This window comes from Triplophysa dalaica, chromosome 20 (genome assembly GCF_015846415.1).
Source record: "Triplophysa dalaica isolate WHDGS20190420 chromosome 20, ASM1584641v1, whole genome shotgun sequence".
NCBI lineage: Eukaryota > Metazoa > Chordata > Actinopteri > Cypriniformes > Nemacheilidae > Triplophysa > Triplophysa dalaica.
Genome location: NC_079561.1, coordinates 11,074,030 through 11,099,613, shown reverse-complemented (window position 1 = coordinate 11,099,613; position 25,584 = coordinate 11,074,030). Strand labels below are relative to the sequence as shown.

The 25,584-nt window shown below is 41.8% G+C and overlaps 1 protein-coding gene across 4 annotated transcripts in view; it reads right to left on the bottom strand.

Moving 5' to 3' along the window:
- Positions 1-263: 263 nt before the first annotated feature.
- Positions 264-25,584, bottom strand: part of chl1a (cell adhesion molecule L1-like a) — a 64,968-nt gene continuing 39,647 nt past the window's right edge. For 2 of the 4 annotated variants that reach the window (XM_056732982.1, XM_056732983.1), the window contains exons 20-29: positions 22,659-22,774; positions 22,183-22,387; positions 21,818-21,940; positions 20,425-20,598; positions 17,770-17,838; positions 17,281-17,388; positions 15,981-16,139; positions 15,561-15,686; positions 14,272-14,344; positions 264-2,600 (exon numbers count right to left, since the gene is read on the bottom strand). In XM_056732982.1, coding sequence (XP_056588960.1) covers positions 2,405-2,600; positions 14,272-14,344; positions 15,561-15,686; positions 15,981-16,139; positions 17,281-17,388; positions 17,770-17,838; positions 20,425-20,598; positions 21,818-21,940; positions 22,183-22,387; positions 22,659-22,774 — 1,349 coding nt within the window. In that variant the 3' untranslated portion in view covers positions 264-2,404. The remainder of the gene's footprint in view (positions 2,601-14,271; positions 14,345-15,560; positions 15,687-15,980; positions 16,140-17,280; positions 17,389-17,769; positions 17,839-20,424; positions 20,599-21,817; positions 21,941-22,182; positions 22,388-22,658; positions 22,775-25,584) is intronic. The other 2 variants (XM_056732985.1, XM_056732986.1) reach the window with 2 other exon arrangements.

Sequence of the window (25,584 nt, the reverse complement as noted above, 5' to 3'; positions counted from 1 at the left end):
CATTACCACAGCACAATGAAAACATTTAACATCATCTGTATTTCTGCAATATATTTACATTTACGCATTTGGAAATTTTTCAAAAGAGTTTCTTTACTGCATGTATGCTCTGCGGATATCAAACCCACAACCTTAGCAATGTTAATAATAATGAATATTTGGAACGTATGAAACATATGAGTATAATGAAAAATATACATATAAGAATGATTTAATAGAAAGTGCATCTAAAAAATGAAGAGATGACTAAAAAGAACATGATATAATGTAAAAATTGTTTATTTAGCCTAAATCTTTATGTGGTGAAAACTGAAATCATACAGGTTTAGAGGAACAAAATGTCTTGATAGACTTCCCTCTGGAACATTTCAGAGCAATATTGTGCTTGAATACAAAACATAGCGAGAAGGTAAACATGATCTTTGACAAAATAAAAGTACACAGAATATTCTATAATAAAATCTCCTGAGTACAAGCAAAAATATTTTCAGGCAGAATAAACTGCACCAAACACAAATGCAAAAAGAGAAATTCAAAAAAATAAAAACATCTCTTATCTACATAACATGGAGTGCAAAACAGGTTTAACCTCTCGCATATATATTTTTAAATAGCAAAAATCTTACAAAAATTCTCATCTCATATATGGATATATTTCAATAATAAAAATTGTATTGTGGGATTTACAGGCTGGATAGACCCTAGTTTTATAGACACATGAAATTTAAATGATTTGTCATGTAATACAAACCATCTATCTGAATAATAATCCAAAAAATAATTTGGACCCGATACAGAATAATAAAATGCACAATGCTGCTAAAAACAACAAAAGTATATTGAGGGACATGACCATACTTGCAGGATGCAAAAAGCTAATAAGGCAATCTTGAATCTCACATTATTTATAGAACTCTGTCAGCTGCATAAACCTCAAGCTGACGTGTAGTTTATGTGCGTTCAGATCCACATTCTGTAGAATAAAAATATTGGATCTAACTATTAAATGTTTACCCGTGTTTAAACAGATACGATGTGTTTTTTTGGATATATAGAAGCATCTAAACATAATTGTTTTGTCACATTGTGTTAGTGTTTTGCTGAAAGGTGAACAGAGAGGTTATGTGATTACCCACACAAGGAAACATATAAGAAAAAACTGCGCTGTCAAGATATCAGTTCTGTGACAGACCATGAATTATTTATTTTTATGGTGCAGGAAATGTTAATCCACCCGTAAACTTCTGGTCCACATTAATTCTAAGGTGCATAAAGCAGTATGCTTGTTTTGTTGTTAGGCAAGCCTGCATATAAGTTTTTTGCTTAGCCCAAAATTTAAGGGATGACTTTACAATAAGGTTGTATTTGTTTACATTAGTGACATGAACTAATAATGATCAATTTTTTGGGGGCATTTATACTTTTTTTAATGATAGTTAATATCAATACAATTGCTCATGTTAGCTTAGAGTGCATAACTAATCTATTTCACTCAAAAAAGAATTACTGTGGTTCTACATGAAACAATTTACACTCAAAAAAATATTAAATTTGAAAACTGTGAAATCAATGAAATACTGTTTAAATTGAGTAAATGTAAGTAATCTGAGTAACTCATATATTTCAATTAGAATTCACCAAAAATGATTAAGTGTATATGAATTTTTTACTTGTTAATTATTAAAGTAAATTATTTTTTCATTAAATAAACTTAAATTATATATATAAACTGTTGGAATTTTATTCATTTTTTAAATTATGTCCCACTATAAAAAAGTTAAAAGATTTTAATAGATTTAAAGTTAATATATGTTTATTTTTGTAATAAACCCACATAATTATTTTTTTAAATGAATAAATGCAGTAGAAGTATTGCTCAATGTTAGTTTGTGTTAGCTAATGCATTGACCAATGTAAACAAATACATAAAACCTTATTGCAAAGTGTTACCAAATTGGTAATAGTTTACCCCCAAATAAAAATTCTGTTATCGTTGTTTCACCCTCATGTTAATAAAATCTCATACTGTCAAATTTTCATTCCTCCATAGACATTTAGCATTTGCATGACATAACATGCCATACATGCACATATGGAATGCAAATACTATAAATGCCAAATGTTTGTCTTCTGTACACACAGAACTACTGTATGGCTTCAAAAACAATATTGTGTATCGAGTCATATAGACTATTTTTGTGAGGGTGAGTAAACAATGACTGAATATTAATTTTTGGGTGAACTGTTTAACTTTTCACCCTTTATATTAACACTGTAAAAAATTCCCATTCACACATAAGCAACCTCGTAAAAAAACACATACAGTACACATCACACACACAAACAAACATGTCTTTCTCCCTGTAAATTGTTTAAAAGTCAAAAATAAGGCTGCACCAGCATCTTAAGAAGTAAACGGAGGCTGTCCGTTTGACTCCATCGACGCCCTGCGTCTGTAACACGCGTACTCGCCAATGAACGAGCCATCTTCATCAAACTCACAGTCGTCGCCCTCTGATATTATAGAGCTGTCTTCGCTGCTGTTGTCTTCTTTGATGCCTCCAAACAATTGTTGGCTGCTCTTCAGTGGTTTTTCATCACTGTCAAACAACAAAAAAAAGGAGTCAACTACGGCTGAGAGTGACAGAAATCAGACTGAGACAGAGCGGGGAAGGAGGGGCAGGGGAGAAGGATGCAATCACTACTTTCTGCTAATTACTAATTGCAAAGGCTTCAAGAGCCGGCGGCAATTGAAAAAGCTCTCAAAACTAGAACGAGAGAAAATTGCAGAGCGCCAGCCGATGAGAGTCGAAAGACGCCGGGCGTGTGTGTCTGTAGACAAACAGTCTGTCAGGTTACTTTAGTCCCCGAGGAATGATGGGACAAACCAAAATTAGCTGCCAATTTGAGAGCGGGCACACTGCCAGCGAGCCGGTGTCTCGGTGAAGACAGGGGGGTCACCTCATAAGCTCCCAATTACTATGAGACACCGGAATGTCTCGGAGAGCGCGGGCGACAGAAAATTCATTAGGATAAGCTGACATTTGTCCCCCTTTAAATTTGGAATTAATAGCGCTGCTGAACAGAGGCAAACATTTTATGGGGGGCACTGCATTGCGTGTTTTTTCAGGGACATCGGCTCTGTTCAAACAGCAGCACAACAACAACCCGTTCTCACTCCAGACGCTCGCTCAGCGCCCTTTGGCTCATCTGTGACCCTGGACAACAAAACCAGCATTATGGGTCCTTTTTCGAAATTGAGAGTTTTACATAATCTGAAAGCTGAATAAATAAGCTTTCTATGGATGTATGAGTTTTTAAAATAAGAAAATATCTGGCTCAGATACAACCGTTTAAAACTCAGGAATCCGAGAGGGCAAAATAATCTAAATACTGAGAAAATTGCCTTTGAAGTTTTTAATCAGGGGTACTGTGGCAGACCATCCACTAACAAAAATAAAGTTTATATTTGTAAGGTAGGAAATTTACACAATATCTTCATGGAACATGATCTTTAATTAATATCCTAATGATTTTTGGCATAAAAGAAAAATCGATCATTTTGACCCATACAATGTATTTTTGTCCTTTACTAAAAAGGTTCCTGTGCTACTTAAGACTGGTTTTGTGATCCAGGGTCACATTTTTGAATGCGCAGGGCACCCCTTTGGTGTCTTTTTCCGATGAGTGGGGAACTGCGTTGCTGTTTGCTAAACGCTCCAGATCGAGACACGTGCTACTCTTAGCATTTCATTGATATTTGCGATGTAATATTTGGGAGCACCTAACCCCACCCCCACCCTAAACCTTATCTCTTCTATGTAAAACACATCGCGCTAATAAAAGTCCAATCACAGGTTTTTATTGAAGAAACTGACCAACGACAGTGTTATATTACAAACAACTCATGTCCCAGACCTTTTTGCACCGCAGCTGTAAGATAACTTTATATGAAGATGCTGTGTCCATGGATGCACGTTGTTGGCTCCCATTCAAAAATAAACCTGAACATTAGCTAGATGCAGTTGAGCGTGGGAGCCAATACCGGTTCATGTTCAAAGCCAACGAAATGACGGGATGGGTCACGAGACATGGGAGAGCCAATGGCTTCGAAGCTGACGTAGCTCTTCTTCTGCAGCCTATTTTTGAATGCCTTTTGTTCTTCAGCGGATCTGAGATTTACGGCGGATGTTGATCGCTTTCGCATCTGATCCTTATATAAATCGATCGTTGGACTGACCTTGGAATACCAGTATTTTTGAACAACATTTTGGCTGCTTTTATTTTGTGTTTTATAGTAGGATAAATAAACAGGTACGTTACTTGCTCAAACTGCCTGAAAATGCAATTATCCTGCTTGTTAAAGTTATATCAAACCCCAAAACATCATCATTGCAAAATATACACAATATACAATTTCATAAATGGTCAAATTTGGGCCCCTGCAAGTCGAACAATGATGCCAAAGGGATACCCTGCACATTAAAAAGTGATGCAGAGGGGAGGTGACCGACCTGAGTCTCAATATGTGATGAGTCGGAAGTAAAAATGTGTTGACAACAACGTTAAGTGGGTTGTTGACATGACATGACAGTTTCATAGGACGCACCTGCCTGGCCCGGTGTTAACTCCCAGTCTGTGTTTGTTTATCGGTCTGGCTAGTGGATAATAATATAACTATATTTAATTGACTTTACACTAATATTGATTTATATTGTTATTTTGTTGTATAATAATTGTATTAAAGAAACAATTTGTTGAATGGGTTCTGTAGTTGTGACGCATTTAAAGAAACCGTATGGTACATTGATATCTAGTGGTTGAGCTTGGTATCGCAGTCTTAATTCAAAATATTGGAGAGACAAGTTTAGCCAAATACCGGTTCTTCTCGTTTTCTTTTGTTTCACTAATAATCTACAGATTATCTACATGCATCTATTATTTACAAATGTGTACCGGAAGTTAAGGGCAGCCCACGAACACGCGCACGTGCACAGTAATGTTGGTATTTTTATGTTGTTGCTTTGTAACTGTCTATAGGTCACCTATATAAAAACTATTGGTCACATCATAGGACACATTTACGGCACAGTTCAGTTCAGTAAAAAAGTTAAACAACGGTGAAAAAAAGTTCAGTTAGTATCCGTATTATATTTTCTCAAACTTCATACCTTACAGTACATGAATTTATATATTTTTCCTTAAAAAAACTTTTAACAACCACATGAACTACTTAAAACTAGATAATGATTTGTAATTGTAGCTGTCAGGACAGATTTCACCGGATTTTTTTCCACGTGTAAAAAAAGCATAACCTGCCATTTTTTATTTCAAACAGAGATGGCGATAGAGAGAAGGACAGCTTTAATCTCGTTATTGTCATAATCTTAAATTTGTAATTTCCTTTTTTGAATTTTCACTTATATTCACCTTTACTTTTATTTCTATTCCTAATGGGTTCATTTTTTTTAAATCAGTCATACCAAGCATTTCACTACATGTACAGTATGTATGTAGTGTGTGCTGTGTATGTGACCAATAAAACTTGAAACAACTAACATTGTAAAAGCACAAGCTTGCAGGTTGTCCTTCCTCGAAATCATTCATGTTGGGTTTATTGATCTCACTACGGTTACAGGCATTACTCACGGGTTAGAGAAGGGGATTGACTTCAGTTAACTGTCCATATGGGCATTATTCCATCCACATGACATTTCGAGAGTCTCGACCTCTTTAGTAAATTACCCTGTCAAACACTCTTGTGAATGAAGCCATACATCTTTAACTTCCTAGAATTCGCCACAATCTACCAAATTTCACTGCAGTATATCCCATAAATGATAGCAATGCTGTAACATGATAAAGCAGCTATTCTATTCCCAAAAGCATAATAAATCAGTAGCCCTTCTTGTGTGGGCCGTTTTAAGACTCTGGGGGTTACTGTCATACACCGAGGGTGTTGCGGGACACACTTCCCTATCTGGCTTCTTCTGTCAGCAGATGTTGGAGCGTGTCTGGTGCTGTAACTCCCTAAACAGGGGCAGAGCACAGATCACACTCCGAGCCTCTGCTGAAGCTGCATTTCTTTCCTGAGGGAGGAATAAAACAGGGATTTCTGTGTCGAAGTGTAATGAGATGGAATCACATTTACGCATCCGAGCTGCTCAGCATGCACGTATAGTTAAGTTAACCACACACGCCCCCTTCTCTGGCCCGTTTTCCTTCCAGGTTTTTAATGCGCTCTCGAAATAAGATGGATCAGGTGGTGTTGAGATCAGCGCTGTGTTGAGAGTCTCTCAAGATGAAGCTCTCTAAATACACAGAAAGACTTGTTTTAAAGGCGCAGAGGCTTAAACTATACAGCAAACAATCGTGCCATCTGTGCCTCGTGACAGACTCTGGTAAGGAGAGGGAAAATGTAACAAATGAGAATAATACACATGATTGTGTGCAATAGTGTACTGTCTTCAGATGTACAATGTTAAATATTGCAGCAGGATTGATATCAACCAATCACTGTCTTCTGCATTTAGGGTTACATTTTGATGTGCAACAACTAAGATATCTGTGAATGAATCTATATTTTGGTGTTATACAACGTATTGGACACAGTGAAATCTCATTGGTCGAAAAATTCTGCTCCACAAAACTGCACATGTGCATTACGCATCAAACATGTTCTGTTTTAGTTAGTTAAATTAAAACTTTGAAAACATTTCTGTTTATTGAAATCAAATCAAATATTGGCCTAAGATGATTGGAAAGACTTAAACTGAACGAAAAATTTAAATGTTGCCTCAGAAATAGACTGAAATAAGTTTAAGGCACTAAAATGATGGTAATAAACAAAATAAAAAATAGATTTTTTAATATAATAATAAAAATAATAATAAATAATAAAATGACAAAAACATATTACAAAATTGCTAAAAAAAAAAAAATCATAATAAAAGCTCTTTAAAAATATAAATAAAGCCAAATAACGATTTTTTTACAGGCGATTGCATACAGAAATGTCTCAAAAAAACGGATAGTTTTACTTTTTTTTAACATCGTGGACCCCTGTTGCATCGCACCTGGCAAAGTCACCTGGTACAAACCATACTATCACATTTTACAGGGTTCCAAACTTTTACTTTTTTCTCCATTTTATTTGTGAATACTGGATAATGATTTTATATTAAAGCGGCCGTGCAACGATGTGTCATGCATTCTGACTTTTTACAATGTTAAACGTGCTGTCTTCTCATGCTTAACATGGTCAACTTGTCCAAAAATTAGTTGGGTGTATTATGTAGTATTTCTGTGCTTAATACACTCCCCCAGCGATCGTACAAGTTTCGGAAAGTTTTTTTTCGAACATATAAAACTATAGAACATATAACAACTTTTCTTAGTCCGTTATTGGACAATTCTCCAGGAAAAGCAAGCGGCACACCCAAGCAGGTGCATGGAGAGTAGAAGCATGCGCAGACGTCACTTTCACTTGTAAGCAGGAGAGAGAGCATACGTTCGCAAAGTTCAGGTGTTTGTTTGTTCACCGCATTTGGGTGATGAATGTTATATAAACGGTGGATATAACGCTGGATTTGGAGATCGTTTGAAACTGATATATGGTGCCGTCCCAGCGCTAAAAGATGCCGAACATGAACTGAAAACTGATGTCTGTGATTGTTGACAATGGGTTAAAACGTGCTTTGGTTCAGACTACCCCTCCCCCCTGAATGCTCCGTATGTTTTCAGAAACAATGGTAAAGCTCTATCTATCTTTTATAAATGTGATCAAACTAAATACTCTTCAAAGATACAGGTAACTTACTCTATAGGTACTCAAAATGAATATGAGATTGTGTTACGGCCCCTTTAATAATTTCTTGCAATTATAAGTTTAAAATTCCATGTTACTTCCAAGTTTCCTGTGCATAACCTATTACAAACAAACCATTGAGGGAACATAACACTCAAGAAAACGTCTTGGTTACGTATGTAACCTCAGTTCCCTGATGGAGGGAACGAGACGTTGTGTCGAGAACGACAGATGGGGTTCGCCCTTGAGAACCAATCAACTCTGACTACTATAGAAAAGGCCAATGAAATTTGGCGAATGCAATTTGCATGCCGGGCTCCGCCCCCGGAAATCCGGTATAAAAGGAGGCCGGCGTGCAGCATTCACTTACCTTTGTTCTGAAGAGCCTGAGACCTCTCAAACTGCAGCAGAATACGATACGTGTTCGTGGCATAAGGGACACAACGTCTCGTTCCCTCCATCAGGGAACTGAGGTTACATACGTAACCAAGACGTTCCCTTTCTGTCGGTCTCTCGACGTTGTGTCGAGAACGACAGATGGGGTTGCCTATGGAAAACGCCACAACGCTGTATCGCGTCACAATCTCTAGCGAAGCGAGGGGAACAAGCCTGGGCGTGTCATCTCGAAGCTTTCGTGAGACTGTAACCTTCCAGTGTGGTGGTCGGGGGGTTCCAGAGCTTTCTTGGAGAAAGATGGGTACAGCCCTGACCGGTAACTTTCACGGACGGGGCCTTAGCTCTCTATAGGCGAGAGGCCGTCCAGATCAGTTTACACCGGGTAAGCGCGACTCTTAATCAGGGAAGCGCTACAGAGGCCACCTCCTACCCGTGGGAAGGAATATGGTGGATATAGGTATGGTCTCGTCCTTGGAGGAGAACGCATGGAACGTGCGGACTGAGTAGTTAACCGCGAGGTGGAGGCCCACCTGGGGAAGCTCATGGGTTACCAGGAGTGGGAACCATTCTCATGAGGATACATCAGACGGAACAGCCCACGGTTGGGCTGGGGGACGTCTGTTACAGACGTCCGGTAGCACTAGGTCCGGTTAGAGCTATCTGTGATAGCTCACATGGTATCCCGGCCTAAGGGGGAAGGCTGCTCTGCCCAGCCAGCCCCCAGGGGTAGCTTGTTTGGTGATGGATGGAATGCCTATTCTTAACCAGTGTCTGGGTAAGAAGGGAGGCTGGTGAGGTACCAGTTTCTTAGCGATGTGTTCGGGTAAGAAGAAAAGGTAAATAGCACACTGACCCAACCTGTTAGAGGGTGGAAAGGTGCTTTCGCAGGCATACGCCCCCCCGGATGCCAGTCCTACATGTCGCCACGCAGGACGTGGGCTGACACCGGGTTTACGCGAAGGTTGTTAACCCTTGCGAAGGTGTTTGGGCATAGCCCAACCCGCAGCTCTACAGATGTCTGCTAGAGAGGCGCTTCTACCAGTGTCCAGGAGGTGGCTAAACTCCGTGTGGAGTGAGCCCTCACTGCCAATGGGCATGGGAGATTCTGAGATCGGAATGCCGTCATAACGGCGTCCACGACCCAGTGCGCCAGCCTCTGTTTGGAGACAGCCTTCCCCTTCTGCTGTCCTCCAACAGACACGGAGCTGGTCAGAGCTTCAGAGCTCTGCGTGCGGTCCAGTACGTACTGGACACAACACTAGTCGGGTTGGGTCTTCCTCCCCTATGGGGAGCGCCTGCAAGTTCACCACTTGGCCCCGGAGGGAGTAGTGGGAACTTCTTGGGCACGCATCCGGGCCTGGGTCTCAAGATAACGTGAGAGTTTCCAGGGCCGAGTTTAAGGCAATCCAGGGACACGGAGGATGCTCGGTGGTCCCCTACCCTCTTGAAGGAAGTGAGCGCCGTCAGGAGGGCCGTCTTACTCTATGAGGAAGATCGGAACCTCCGAGGGGCTCTTTGGGGGGCCCTGAGGCTCCCCAGGACCACTTAGGGTCCCAAGAGGGTATGGAGCGGAGATGAGGCGGATTCCGCCCTCTCGCTGCTTAGGAACCTGGTGACCAGGTCGTGTTGCCCTAGAAACTTTCCACCGACTGAGTCGTGATGAGTGGCAATAGCGACTACATACACTTTCAGTGTGGAAGGGAGATGTTAGTCTCCAGTCTCGTGAGAAGGGGAACACAATCCTGATCAAGCACCTCAGTGGGTCTTTCTCGTTGAGAAAGACACCAGGACGAGAAGAGGCACCGTCTAGAGGCGTGTAACCGCCTAGTAGATGGGGCCCTAGCCTGGGTGATGGTCTCAGCCGTATAGGGGGAGTAGCCATCTTAGGATCTTCTCGTCCCGTCTAGAGACCAGACATGGGTGTTCCAGAGGTCTGATCTGGGATGCCAGAACGTGTCCTTCCCCTGAGAGAGCAGGTCCTCTGTCAGGGGAATGGTTCAGGGGGAGTCGCTGTCCAGAGCATCGGCTCTGAGGCCAAGTGCGGTTAGACCGGTGTGGTGTAACCAATAACACTTGGTGCTCCTGCTCCCTGACCTTGCACAGAGTCTGTACAAGAAGGCTCCTGGGGGGGGGAAGGTGTGCTTCCGCCCATCCCGCGGCCAGCTGTGCGCAAGGATATCCGTGCCGAGGGCAGGGACTATCAAGCGGGCAAATGGTGGTGTTACGGGAGGTGAACAGGTTTTACCTGGGCCTACCCGAACAGCCTCCAAATGAGCTGGACTGCACGGGGGTAGAGTCGCCACTATCCACGAGGCATAAACTGGCGAGAAAGCACGTCGGCTGTCTAGTTCAGTTTGCCCGGGGTGTGTGGCCTGCAGGGAACGAGTCACCTGTTGACTCCACCGGAGGAGGCGTCGAGCAAGTTGTGTTTAGCTGCTGTGTGCGAACGCCACCCTGACGATCTGTATTCGCTACAGCTATAGTGCTGTCCTCGGAACAGCACGTGCATGTCTCGCACGAGAGGCCGTAGCCTGCTCAGTGCAAGTAGCATAGCCCACAACTCTTGGCAATTGATATGCCAGCGCAGGCGGGGGTTCGTCCAACACCCCACCTGCGTGCCCGTTGCACACTACACCGCACCCCTGCAGGGAGACTTCAGTCGTCACCACGACCTGCCTCATAACCTGCTCAGAGGGACCTGAGTCCGTCGAAAAAGTCATAAAGACTAGGGGTTATGGTGCGTCGGCAGCAGGGCGGCATCACCATGCGCCTGCTGCCGGTGTGCCACGCTCTCCTCGGAACTCGACTCTGAAACCAGTGTTGGAGCGGTGTCATGTGCATCAACTCGAGGGGTATTAACCCGCGAGGACGCCATGTGTCCCAGGAGCCTCTGAATTGTTTCAGGGGGACCGCTGTCTGCCTAAAATGTTCATTTCAGACAGTTCAACACTGGTTGGGCACAACTGCGGACAGGTGTGCCGACATGGTGACAGAGTTGAGTTCCATACCGAGAAAGAGGATGCTCTGCACTGGGGAGAGCTTGCCCCTCTCTTGGTTGACCTGGAGTCCCAATCGACCTAGGTGCCGGAGCACCAGGTCCCTTTGTGTACATAACAGATCTCGCGAGTGTGCCAAGATAGGCCAGTCGCTGAGATAGTTTAGTACCCGCTCGCCTTCCTCCTCTCAGGGAGAAAGGGCGGTCAGGGACAGACCGAAAGGGAGGACTCTGTACTGATATGCCCGCCTCTCGCACGCGAACCGTGGGAACGGCCGGTGTCGAGGAGGATCGAGACATGAAAGTAAGCGTCCTTCAGGTCGATTGCCACGAACCAATCCTGACACCTCATAGATGTCAGGACGCGCCTCTGTGTAAGCACCCTGAATGGCAGCTTGTGAAGGTGCTCTGTTCAGGGTACGCAGCCTTTGGGGGCAACCCGCCGTCTTTCTTGGGAACGATGAAGTGCGGGTGGTGACCCACTGAACATCTTGGTTTTGAGGGACGAACTCGATGCCTGTTTTGCCAGAAGGGTGGTGACCTATACCTGAAGTACGGATGCGTCCCTGCCTCTGACAGAGGGAGAGATGATGCCCCGAAACTTGGGTGAGTCTCTGGCGAACTGGATTGAGTAACCAAGACGGACCGCCCTCATTAGCCAGCGAGACAGTGTGGGCAGCTCTCGAGCTCCCAGGGACTGTGACAGGGTGACCAAGGGGACGGTCTGCTTCATCATTCCCACGGGGGGTGGTTCGTCGGCTGGCGGAGCTAACCATGTCATGGGGAGTCCCCGGAGGGAAGGTTTGCTCCGCCTACTTACCTGCCTGGCGGGACAACTGCACGCACTGTCGGTTTGAGAGTGGTGACGGCTGTCGTATGTGTACGACCTCACGCCTCGCCAGGGTGTGAGGTCGGTTCGCCGAGCACAGTCCAGTGGAGTGTGCGATCGGCTGCAAGTAAACCCGGGGAGAACAGAGAACTCAGTGAGTAAGTGGGCGCCAAGCCCTAACAAGGGCCCGGCTTTGGTGACGAGGCAGGAGTCGTCCCGTACCGACCGATCAGAGCCGTGGCTGTGAAGGTTCGGGCCCGATGTTGTTCTCCCTGGGGTCTTCCCGTCAGTGTCCCTTCTCGCGAGGAGGTTGCTGACGGGGTGGAGGTTTCCCCCCTCGAACTCTGCTTCCGGGGTACCGCCTGTGGGGGCACAGGAACCGGAGCCGATGTCGAAAGGGTCCTGGGTTGCAGGGAAGCAGACGTCACGTGAGATCTCGGAGGCCTGTAGGCGGCCGAGTCGCGGCGTGAAAAAAATGTGGTTAATTGCCACTGTCTGCTTCGCCGTCAAAAAACTGCTGAGCGCAGTCCTCGACGGTGTTACCAACAACCCACCCTGCGAGATGAGTGCATCAAGAAAGCGGACTTCCTTGCTGTCACTCTTCTGCACAAGGTATAGCCGGGGGTGTCTCTCCTGGACCACTACCGTGGACATCGTCCGACCCAGGGCCCGTGCCGCCGCCTTAGTCGCATGTAGAGCGCTGTCAGCGGTGGCACGGAGATCCTGCATTATACCCGGGTCGGCCTTACCCTCGTGGAGCCCTCTCAACGCCCTGGCCTGGCGGACCTGCAGGATGGCCAAGGCATAGAGAGAGGAGGCAGCCTGGCCCGCAACATCGCAAGCTTTCGACACCAGTGATGCCGAAGTCTTACGTGCTTTGGACGGTAGGAGTGGTCGATCCCCCCCCAGGCGGTAGCCGTCCGCGGCACAGGTGCACCGCGGGTGGACGTTCCACCCGGGGGATCTCGACGCAGTCCTTGGCTGCCTCACCATCGAGGGAAGTAAGGGAGCCAGAGCTGGTTTCACTGGAACGGTCCGTGAGTGGAGCGTTCCAAGTTTTACACAGCTCCTCATGCACCTCCGGGAAAACGTGGTTCCGACCTCGGGAACCACGTATCCCCGGGTTAGCACGGATGACATCACTTCTGCTTCCTCCTGAACTCGACCGCTGGGGGTGGAGTTTGGATTCGGCAGAGTCGGATGCCAGTCTCCCTCCGATGCTGCGAGCGACATCTCATCTATGTCACACATCGTTTCCGAGTGTGTGCGTGAGGATCCGGACGGTATGCCACCGCCGGTTGGGGAACGTTCAGAAGAGCGAATCGGGGTGCGATCGGCCCGTGAGCACTTGGCTGGCGGGTTTACGTTCGCAGAGTTCCCCATATCACTAACGCTGCTAACGTGGGTGGTCATCGGGGCCGTAGCCACAGATGTCACAGCCCGGGTAGCAGACGAAATGGTGGCTGGTTCCCGTAGGAAGACAGCCACCCGTGACCGCAACTTCTGAATGACAATCTGCCCGCAGTGCAGGCAGATGTGTCAACGAACGCTGCTTCAGTGTGCTGGACGCCCAGACACCTAATGCAGCGATCGTGTCCATCCCCCTCCTCGATGAGGGTGCCGCACCCAAGAGAACAGCGGGACATGCCGCGCTGGAGAATGCTCAGTCAGTCCTGAAAAGGACTTTTAGAAAAAATCTCTAACACCTCCGGAACCGCCGAGACGCCCAGGGGAAGGTCGCTGCAGGAAGGGACGATCCGCTGTAACACGTCGTAGCACCAGCGTGTAGTTGTAGAGGATTGAATCCTGAGTTGTACTCATGAGCGATGGCTCTGAAGAACAAAAGGTAAGTGAATGCTGCACGCCGGCCTCCTTTTATACCGGATTTCCGGGGGCGGAGCCCGGCATGCAAATTGCATTCGCCAAATTTCATTGGCCTTTTCTATAGTAGTCAGAGTTGATTGGTTCTCAAGGGCGAACCCCATCTGTCGTTCTCGACACAACGTCGAGAGACCGACAGAAAGGGAACTACCAACACAAATCACTACGCTATAAACTAAACAACAGTCTGGTCCATAGCTGTCATTCAGTACCTGTATAATGTTTTTGTGTCACTCCAGGTAAGTGTCATGTATGTTAGGTTTGCAGGAGAGAAAGGCATTAACAGATAATGTCATGGAAACTCAATGCTGTGAAGAACTTGCGTCAAAATCTGAATCTGAATTATCACTGAATCTTTCTGACCTGTAGTCACATGGAGCGTCTTCATTCATGCCGTGAGATTCCGGATCAGCTGGAATTTCCTCCTTTTCCTTCACTGCAATGAAACATTAAAAAGAATATTCATTTGTAAAATAGGACGTGTTTGCATACAGTGGAATTACTTCAAATAGACAGTTTCGTTCAAAAGGTTTTCTAAGTGATCTGTTTAAAACAGATTCAATAGCCGTCCTTGACGTCATTTCAACGACAAAAATGTCATTTATAAGAAATAAGATAGAACTCCACCTGAATGCATTTTGTAGCCGATGATAGACAGCACATGTGTGCAGAAAAGACTAGAGGAATCTGGTACAGTCTATCTCGCTCAGTGGATGCAAATCAAGGACACTGTCTGTCTGCCGACGGAAAAAGCTTTGAATACTGAATGGTGAATAAAAAAGAAACGGCTTCACACAGGAAAAACTTGTGAATAGCTTGAGGCATTTATTCTTTATAATTTGGGAAGACAGCTTGGCTAATCGGCACAGTGGTGTAAGAACAGGGAATTTTATATTTTCTATATACATTTGACTCAGTTTTACTTTAAAACAAGGCCAAAAGGTCTTTGCATTGTTATGCACGGAAAAATCTATCATGGTAATGCGTGTGTCTGACTCCTTAAAGAAAATAACACGCTCTTCTTAAAACAAATAAACCATTTAATATTGATTAGAAATTGACATAAAACGCACAAACTAATGTTAATGTAAAAAATACTGTGATGTAACGGAATAATAACACAATTGAACTGTACATTTTAGTCTTTTAAACAGCTTGAGGGAGTATTATTACGTTTCAATTCCACATATCTTGCGATAATTGGATATATAATTGAACAGTTTTTTAGTTCTTTCGAAGAAATTTAAACACAGAGTTGACCAGCAGGGGGAGCAACCTTGAGCATATTTTAAGGATGCGAGTTATGTAAGAAATATAAAACCTGTTAAATGGGCTAGCCAAGATTATATAATATCATTGATAACATCTTACAAATAAGGTCAGATTCGTTAACATTTGCAAATACATGAACAAACTTTCCCACGTCATGTAGTAACAGCGATTCGACAGTCATGTGCTGTGAGGGCAGGACATGTGAAACAGGCTTCAGGCAGTGCCACCAGGTGAGGACAGAACCGCGCAACACAAAAGCACCGAGCTAAGGTCAAGATGTCGTGACCACAGCGAGTCGAGAGCTCAGACAAATGTTACTCATTCTGAATACACATAGCCGTAGGAGCTTGCTATGACCTTTGAAGCTATTTGTGTCTTACCTGCGTACTTGCCGCCTTTTTTCTTGATCACAAAACAGCCGATGAGAACAAGCAGAGTCAGCAAAGCCATCACACACATCAGTACCACAATCCACTGCTGGGATGCCTCCAGTTGCTTACTAGTAGCTGTAAGGACGAAAGAGAGTTACCATCTAATACGAAAAAATGCAATCCATATCAACTTAAAATCTTGAAAATTGCATTGAGTTAGATGGCAGATGAGATGAGTCCTCAAATGTGGTTTCTTAAGCAAAATGCTTTATATCTTTGTATAAAAGTGTTCTTTACAATCTCAAATCTATCCAAGTTTTTAGACAAATTTGAATGTCCAATAAGATGGAACATATCCTGTTAATGCGTTCAATGGGAATTTAGATTGATATACTAACTAAACCTCCGTCGCAGCTCTCAACTTCTCACCTTTCTTCGTCTTGAAAACCTCCTCAAAATAACTAAAGTCATCAAGCCTGTGTGAAGCCAGCAGGCGAACTTTGTACACAGTTTCTGGGCTGAGCCCTTCAATGAGGTGGAAACCTTTAGATGTGTTTACAGCTCCAGAAATCTGCCAGACACCACCACCTGAAGGAATAACCGTATAACCCATTACAGTAAGACCCACCATCAAAATCCAAAAGAGGGTGAAGCGAACGATTAGAAAAGTTGACAGAAAAGTACGATACACTATATAGTCAAAGGTATGTGAGGAGTTTTAATTTGACATTAAGAAGTGTTTAAAATGTATACAATTGCACAACCTTTTTTTTATTAAAATCGAAAGCACAGAAAAAAAAATATGATTTGTGACCCTGGACCACAAGTATTAATAGCCAAAAAAACATTGTATGGGTCAAAATTATAAATTTTTCTTTAATGCTTAAAATCATTAGGATATTACGTAAAGATCATGTTCTTTGAAGATATTTAGTAAATTTCCTATCGTAAGTATATTAAAATATATGCACGCCTACACTAAAAAAATGATCATAGATTATAATATGTATTTTCATCCTTTAGATTTGATTGAAATAATCATTTTTTTCTAAATATAGTTCAATTGTTTAGAATCGAGGAAAATTTGCTAATTGTGACAACTATTCGATTTAATTAGTTAGAAGTTATGTGAATTGTTCAAATATAGCTAGCTGTGGAACAAGCCAGATCTAATAAGTTAAGTAGTATGAGATATTTTTCAAAAATAAATTCGGATATGGAATCGTTTAGATGCCGATCTTGTAGGTGGCGGTATTGCATGTCATGTCCATTTGTCAACTGCAAAATCCAGAAATCATCATGACCAGATTGCAAGGTAAATCACATCTATATTCGCCTTTAAAATTTTGACAGTTTTATGTGTATGTAAATGTGTTATTAGTCCTGCTAATATTGCTTTTCACTTCTATCAATGCTCTGTCTGTTATATTTAAGTTTAGCCGACTAACCTGTTTCTTCTTAGCAACGGCCTGCTACAACAGCTTCAAAAGCGATTTTCTCAATATTTCTTCAAACAAATAGTTGTGTCTCTTTTATGCACAAATCTCAATTTCAGAATATTTACTCTTGACTGGTTGTGTGGTACAGGGTCACATTTGTCTTCAGGTAAATTGAGGGCCATGCCAAGCTTGAATATTAAAAAGGTAGTCCAAAAGTACACCAATTGTGCCATGTGTAATGCATTAAATAGTAATGGAAGCTGATGGTGTGTTGGAGGAGAGTTTCTTACGTTGATTAATTATCGCAACATAGAGCTCTGAATCAGAGTCCTCTCCTGTGGTGCTCCAGTGTATTCTTGCAAAGGTGTCACTTATAGAGGTGGTTACGTTGAGCACAACTGACGGAGAGAAATCAGAACAAAACATAGAGATAGAGAAGATAGAGTAGGTCAGTGAGCACAGAAGAAACCCAACACAGTCCTTCAACCATTAGCAACAGCAGGAAGACATCCAGACACATAAAGAACACATTCTTCAAGTACACATGAAACAGCTTTAGCAAACCAATGTGACATTTCTGAGTGAATGGTCAATGAGACCAAAATGTGGGATGGGATTTTGTCTCTTCATCTCTAATTGACGTGTGAAGAATGGCTGTTTATATTCCAAATTAAAGAGATTTCATGTGGACTTTAAAGACTAATTCTCCAACATTCCCAAGGATGGAAATGTTGAAATATGAAGACATAAAATATGTAGACAGATGATTGTATGAATACCTAAGTTAGGAAAGGTTTTGATGACACTAGAAGTGCACAAAGTAGGTGAGGTTACAGAAAAACGTTGCCCTGCAAGAGAAAGAGAATTCAAACCTTATGCATTCCCTGTAGTGTGAGTGGTGTGTAGGACTGGAATATAAAATCTCAGAAACATATTTAAAATTCTTATCTAGAGCCTTTGTGCCAAATACTGTACATGCTGCATTATTGATCATCTCTCTGCATTATTAAATGGTTACAATTTTGCCTGATTAAAATCAAAAATAAAAACTGGTCAAATAAATACAAGTATTGCTCAAAAACAACTTGGAGAAAAACCTAAATGTAAATAAGGTAAGCACTTGATTTTACAGTGTTTTTGTTACACATGTAACATGTACTTTCCATAGTAATAATGTTAAATGATGCAGAATTGCAAACAACCAACCCTAAACCAAATCAAACCGCAATCCTTACCCTGTAGTAAATACATGTTGTTAATTACATTTTTCGGTACTACTATGTATATTTACACTGTAGGGGCCTTTTAAAGGGGCAGTCGTGGCCTAATGGTTAGAGAGTCGGATTCATGACTAGAAGGTTGCCGATTCGCAGGGCCGACGGGTAACGGCTGAGGTGCCCTTGAGCAAGGCACCTTACCCCTACTTGCTCCCTGGGCACTGCAGTGATAGCTGCCCACTGCTCCGGGTGTACGTGTGTTCACTACTCTCTGGATGGGTTAAATGCAGAGGTCACATTTCGGGTATGGGTCACCTGCGTCTCTGCGTCTAAAAACGGAGGTAGTGTTCTTTTAAAAGCGCAGCCTAGAATGCGAGGGTCTCGAAACGCGGGTATCCACACACAGCCACTATGCGCCTCCTCTACCATGTTGCCGTCAAATAAAACAGATGTCATGCCAACTTGCTACTGTAAACAGATTCTCGCAACACTTGACCCGCCTCCAAATACTTCTGATTGGTTCACTGCTTTTGGAACTGACATTGATGATGAGCAGCGTTGCATGTAAAAGTTGAATTTTTTTACTTGACACAGTGTCTTAAAAACGCGGCACTCGTGTGCGAGGCGCTACAAATGATGCTCGTCATGCATGTCCCTCAAACTCGCGTTTACATAGAAAAACAATCGGAATGTAGCGCATTGGAATGGAAAATGCGTTCTGTCTGAATGGCCCCTTACAAAGACAACTTCACAAAGTTCCAACTGCATATGTCAAATCAACATTTTTATCAGGGGTTCAGAGCTAAACCAAGTTAATGGAAAGCAGAAACATGCTAATAAATAAAATGCAACTAACCATATATTGCCAAGGAAAAAAATAATAAAACAATTCTTTTCAGTTTTTCTAAATGTAACATTTTGTAGGTATGTGTTTAGGTAAAATGTTTTTGATCAGACCTCAAATACGGCAAAGAAAACAAGTTCTGAGAACTTTTAAGAAATGCAACAGTCTTATTTGTACATGTATTTAGGAAAAGTTCACCTAGATTTTTATCAGTTTTCATGTGTCTTGTCATGCTGTCAGTCTTTCACATTGCTGTTGAATGACTTTGTCATTTCTGAGGTTTGGTTTCGGTTCAAATTCAACAGACACTGGAATGGAATGACCACAATACATTTAGTCACTGTCACTTAGTTGTGTGATACTTTTTATGGACAAAATGAAAAAATCTATACACCAAAAGTTATATTTATATGTTCTTCACTAAATAAACTCTGTTTATTCCTGTTAGATACAAGAGTGGTTTTATCAGCATTGATTAATGAGTTATTGATTCACTTAGAAACTTTCAAAAGACCAAAGAAAATGTTAACAGCAGTTGAGGAAACATAACAATGAACAAGAGCTGTCAGTATGTGAACACTTGAAGGATAAGTGCATAGCAAGTATGGTACATACTAAACTCAGAGGAAGTGACATCATAATGTTGAAATATCATCTTTATAAGATTGTATGGCATTAAAAGCATGAAAAATACGCATAAAAAACTACATTCCTTCAATATTACGTCCATATTTGATGTGACCATAAGCTAATGCTAAGCAGTTTTACTGATACAGTAGCTTTAAAGATTAGCATTAAGTTGCATTTAAAGGTCACAGGAATGAAAAGAAATGCAGATGTCATGGCAGAAGCCATTTTTATGCTGGCAAAGGTTACATTTGCAAAAAGGGGCAACACATAGCCTACCAACTAAGCTGCAAAAAGCTACACACATACAGTTCTCGGTTTAAGACTCCTGGAATTGAATGTTTGGGCATAGTGACTAGTTCACAAGTGATAAGAAGAAAAAATATGTGCAATTCTTATCGACACTGTGGCCAACAAAAAAATCTGTAAGAATATATTGATTTCACCTTTCTGAGGCAAAGCTACTTAACAATGTCTAGCACATGACACAGAGCAGGATTTTAAAGGGTGGGAATAACCCACCCTTTCCTTCTTCAGATCGCTGCAAATTGTGCATTTTTGGGCGAGTCTAATCATTCGCCAGCGTTCAACAAGATCTTGCCAAAAGCGCTTCTGGGTGGTATAAGTGCTGCTTAATAATTTCTTAAAGAACACCTTGCGGCTGTTCTTCAGTTGTTACTGTATTTCTCTGCATTGACACTTTTCCATTGACTTCAGAAATGGATTCTGACACCGGCTCAACTCACATGCTTCAGGGACGGTTCCTCCCTCCTCATTGGCGACCGAACCACAGCCCATCTGCGTGCATGCGCTCAGATAGAACTTATACCGGTGGTCTTCCTGCAGATTGTGCAGGACCCACTGTGTCGTGTCTGGTGAGCTGATGTTCACGGATTTAAGCTCGCCCAGGGTCTCACCAACTATAAAAATAAAACATTGTGCATTCAACAATTTTAAATGAAAATATAAAAATTCTATGAATTTGTTTCATTATATGGAAAGGAGAATTTTTTTTTTATCAACAATATAATATTTAATTTATATAATATTTGAATGATATACTACAATATAATAAGGGATCATCACTTTGTTGTTTTATAAGTTGCCCATGCATGTCTTTTGCTAAAATTAAAGTATTGGAACAAAAGATGCATTCAATCTGAAAGCGAATGCTCACCCAGACTTGCCTGAAACGCCTCGTTTAACCACACCCCCAAAAATGTCCGTCAGTTCTTGGTATGATTTGACTAAGACCGCCCAAATGTATACGCAAGTAAGGTGGGCGTACCTGTCAGCACAATTGCTTTGGAACCTTTGGCCAATCATAGCACACCTCACCTTTCAGAGCGGTGGGGTCAAAGAGGAGATACAAACATGCAGGGTATGTTGAAAATACAGCGTTTTTGAAACTTAAATCATGAACACATTGCATGACATCTAAAACAAATGATAATATTCATTTTAGCCACGCCATAGGACCCCTTTAAAATTGACAAAAATGGTTTATTGAACACAAAAGAAGACATTTTGAAGAATGTAGGAAAGCAAACCGTTTTGGGTTGCTTTTGACCACCATTCTAATTTCCCTACTATTGTAGTCAATGGTGACCAAGAACTGTTTGGTTATAAGCATTCTTTCAAATATCTTTCTCTGTGTTCATCAGAACAAGACATTTATACAGGTTTGGAACAACTCAAGGGTGAGTAAAGAGACAGAATTTGTATTATTGGGTGATCTTTTCCTTTAAGTCGTTATTAAATAAATAAAAATTGTAAACCAAAAAAATTATCTTCAAGTGAATCTGTTTCACAAAGTGGACTAAATATTTTATTTAAATGTAACTGAATGTCATTGAATAAAGAGCGTGTGTGGTATAGTATAGATTCATTTTATGGTACTGTACTTATACAAGTTCTCTCTATCTCATTATCTCACTTTCTCTTTTTCTCTATTTATGGAGCTTGGCAGGTGATTTAAAATTTCTGTTTGGTGTTCCACAGAAAAAATAATACACCCAATCGCTTTACAAAAAGTAAATAATGGCAGAACTTTCATATATGGTTGAGCGATTTTATTAAGCAACATGGATTGTCAAATTCAGTGAGGTACATGATGTAACATAATAAATCTGCTCTTACCTGTCTGGTATTTCAGCAGATAACCCGTGAGAAAGCCGTTGGCCTTGCGCGGAGGCGCCCACACCAGCGTGATGGAGTTTTTTTGAAAGTTTGTGGCTCTCAGTATATGAGGTTTGTCAGGAACTGTGGGAAGATGTCAGACGCTACAAGTCAAGTGACATCTAAAAGAATTCTGTTCAACTTCTCACCCAACAATAAGGTAAGGTAAGAATTAACCTTTAAAAAAATAAACAAGTAAAACTCTTGAAAAATGTAGCAAAAACTAACAAAGTTTAAATATAAACTGAGACTTCGCTAGAACTCAGCAAAGCCTCTGAAGGCTGAATTTGATGGCTTAAAGTGTCTAGTGCCAAAGCTCTGCTTGCCTCCCTGTGGAGTTGTGAAAGAGACGGCGCTGCTGCTGGGCCCGTTCCCTTTCCTGTTGAAGACGTTGACAGTCAGGTTATATTCAGAGAAAGGCTTCAGTCCTGGCACCATGGTGTGACTTCTGTTTCCAAGGATGGTGAGAGACTGCTTCTCTGAGGGGATTCTCTTAGAGGTCAGAAGACTTTGAGTCTGCCACCAGTGCACCTGGGAGAGAGAGATGAAGTGGAAGAAAGAGGAGTAATGCAGGAGGAGGAGATATTGAATGAGAAGATAAAGCGTTTAAAGAGTGAATTGGAGACACAGGGAGGAAGATAAAGAGCAGTTAATAAAATAATAACTCGGCACACGGGGATAAACTAAAGAGGGAGTCTGTAATAGCTTTAAATATTTAGCTTGTGGCTGACTGAAGAACCACAGACCTCTTCATCTGAGAGGTGCTGAGATGGTGGGACCACAGAAGGGGTCAAAAACTAACCATGTATCCTACAGGATGACCCCTAAGAGCGGCATGAGGCACCGGTAACCAGCTGACCCTCAGCAGTGTGGAGTTCAAAACCTTCACAGATACGTTCCCTGGAGCTGCTAAGGGCACTAGAAAGGACAACGGAACAAAGGTCAAGGTTACGCTCTACAAATAAGTGCGCCATAAGATTTCCTACTAAAGTTCCGCTGTGGTGAAAATCAGTGTTGGTTTATATAAGTGATGCACCGAAATTTCAGCTGCCGAAAATTAACGGCCGAAAGCTATCCTGTAGCTCAGTGGTAAGAGCATTGCGTTAACAACGCAAGGTTGTGGGTTCGATCCCAGCGGATTAAAAATACCTATGTAAAATGTATAGGATAAAGCAATGTAAGTCGCTTTGGATAAAAGCATCTGCCAAATGCCTAAATGTATGTAAATGAAAACTCCATTATCGGTTTCAGCCAAAAGTAAAAAATAGGCTGAAATAAAAGCGGAAATATCTGCCATCCCCACATCTCCATTCAGTGCTCACGCGCACTCTAGCTGTTATTAAAGGATGATCATGTAAGACTCTTTACAAGAACAGACTTACTCTGTGTTCTGCATGTTGTTTTCGTTAAAATGATTATGCACCATATATCTTATAAATTACTTATATAAGCAAGAGCTGCTGAGTGCTGACTAAAACATGACCACTATTATGATATAATATTTCTAGAATAATTCTAGACCTACAATGTTTAGTTGATTTGTAAAAAAAAGGTTATATTTGATTGTGTTGCAATGACCAAGGACAATAATATGTTTAATATCTTTTAAAAATATGTTTGTAATGAGCAAGGCGGGACAAGAGATGTGAGGGAACGACGCAAAGACGGTGACGTGAGTGATAATGAGTGTCAGCTGCGCGTTGCACCGGTCTCACATCTCTCACGGAGGAGATCGGAAGCATAAACGGACGAGCGACAGGAGTGTACGACGAGAGAGGACCAGGCCTGGATTTTATGTTTTATTATGTTTGTGTGGCCGGCAGTCGACCGTGAGGGATCTGTTGGCCCTTTACTTTGTTTGGTTGTTTGTTGCTTTATTAAAAGCTTGGGTTTAACGTTCTACGGTTCCCGCCCCTTTCTTCCTTACTTCAAACTTTGTTACAATGTTTTCTTTAATTTTGTGCTTGAAGTGTCTGTAAATAAAATATATTTTTTAAAACAACTTTTAAAAGTTTTCTAAGTCATATTTGTTATCGGGTTCGGCCCAGAATTTTCACTTCGGTCTATGTCTAAGTTTAAATCTTTGTGTTTTTTTTAAAGTCCCCTTTGGTTGATCATTTTATCCCTTAAAAGTAATCTTTGACCATCAAAATTATATAATATTTAAACTTTTTTCCCTGTGAAAATAAATGTTCCCGCCCTAAAATTACTATGTGTTCTGAGTTTGTCACCCAACAGAAAAGTGTGTTATAAACCACCCAGCCAAATTTCAATGGAGAAAAAAACATTCCAGTAAATAAAGTAAACTATGCTCCAACAGGCGTTTTGCCCCCATTTTATTTTTTCGAGTTTGAGCCTTCTCAACCAATCACTTCCCTCACATGCTGTTATGGAGACCACAGGTCACCGTCATTGATTATATTTGAAAAGGGTGCTGGACAGGACAGAAAAAGTTGGCCAGCGCTGGCATTTAAAAAAGCACTAGGGACTTTTTTTGAATACACGGTTTACTCCATAAATTTGTCATTTAAAACAGACGCTAGCATCTTCAATAAAGAAGTGAAGCTCTGAACACAGACAGCTTTGTCTATTTGTAGTGGTTCTCTCTTGAGCTGATAAGGTAGGTGCTGAAATTGCTGATAGCGAACCAGCCGGTTGGATTGTCTGTTATTTGCTGTGAGATTTGCCTGAAAGCGAGTGCGAAAAGCTTACAACCCTGAGCTGGTGATTGAGCAGACACCTGATGCTAGGCACTCTTGTAATAGGGGAGGGGGCATGTATGCAGTGCAGCGATTGTTTCAGCATGAATCTATGCGACTTCTTTGCATATGTATGTCTCACTGCTCATCCAAGGCTCTTACTACATCCTTGGTGTTTCGAGTCTGAAGTCATCACCCAAACATGTTTTTTCATAAATTTTAACAATCGTAGGTAGTTTAGATGGTTAGACTAAGGTTAGGGTAAGGGTGTGGGTTAGGCTAAAGGTTTCCTTAGACTTGAGACACCGATTAAGTCAAAACCAACAAGCCACGCCCACGGATCTGACTCGAAACATCAAGGATTTAGTGAGAGCCGCTCAAATCCACGGGGGTCACATGAGTTGATGGGATTGGTTACAGGTTTACGACATCATTAACCTGTCATTCTGTCATTCAAACCGCATTTTTTAAGCTGTCTTTGGTAAATTCTATGGAGAAAATAAACAGCAATGGTTTAAAATTATAAATCTGCACGTGGTTTGTCTTTAACCATATATGAAAAAACATAAACAACATTAAAAACTTTTCTCCACAGGGGGTCTTTAAAGGGGTTATTTTACATTATTAAGAAATGATTTCCACATGAAAAAAACATTTGAATATATGTTTTAAGGGACAGAATGATCAACTACAGGGAAAAGGTAACTGGGGCAACCAAAACAAGAATGGATTGTAGTTAACCCTTGTGTATTGTTTGGGTCCGAGGGACCTGTTTACCACAAAAAAATACAGTCTTTTCAAGCTCAGACCTTTACTGTATATTTACTCATGATAAACATGTTTTTTTTCACTCATATCAGGTTTTGGTCAAGCACCTATTCATAAATGTGATTTAAAATGAGTAAATGACAAATACAGTATAACCTTGTGTTTATGTTGCTTGTAATGTCGATAAACATCTGTCATGTATGTTTTACATGAATTTTCAGTCTGTATTGAATTAAAAAACAATTGTTGCATGTCCACAAC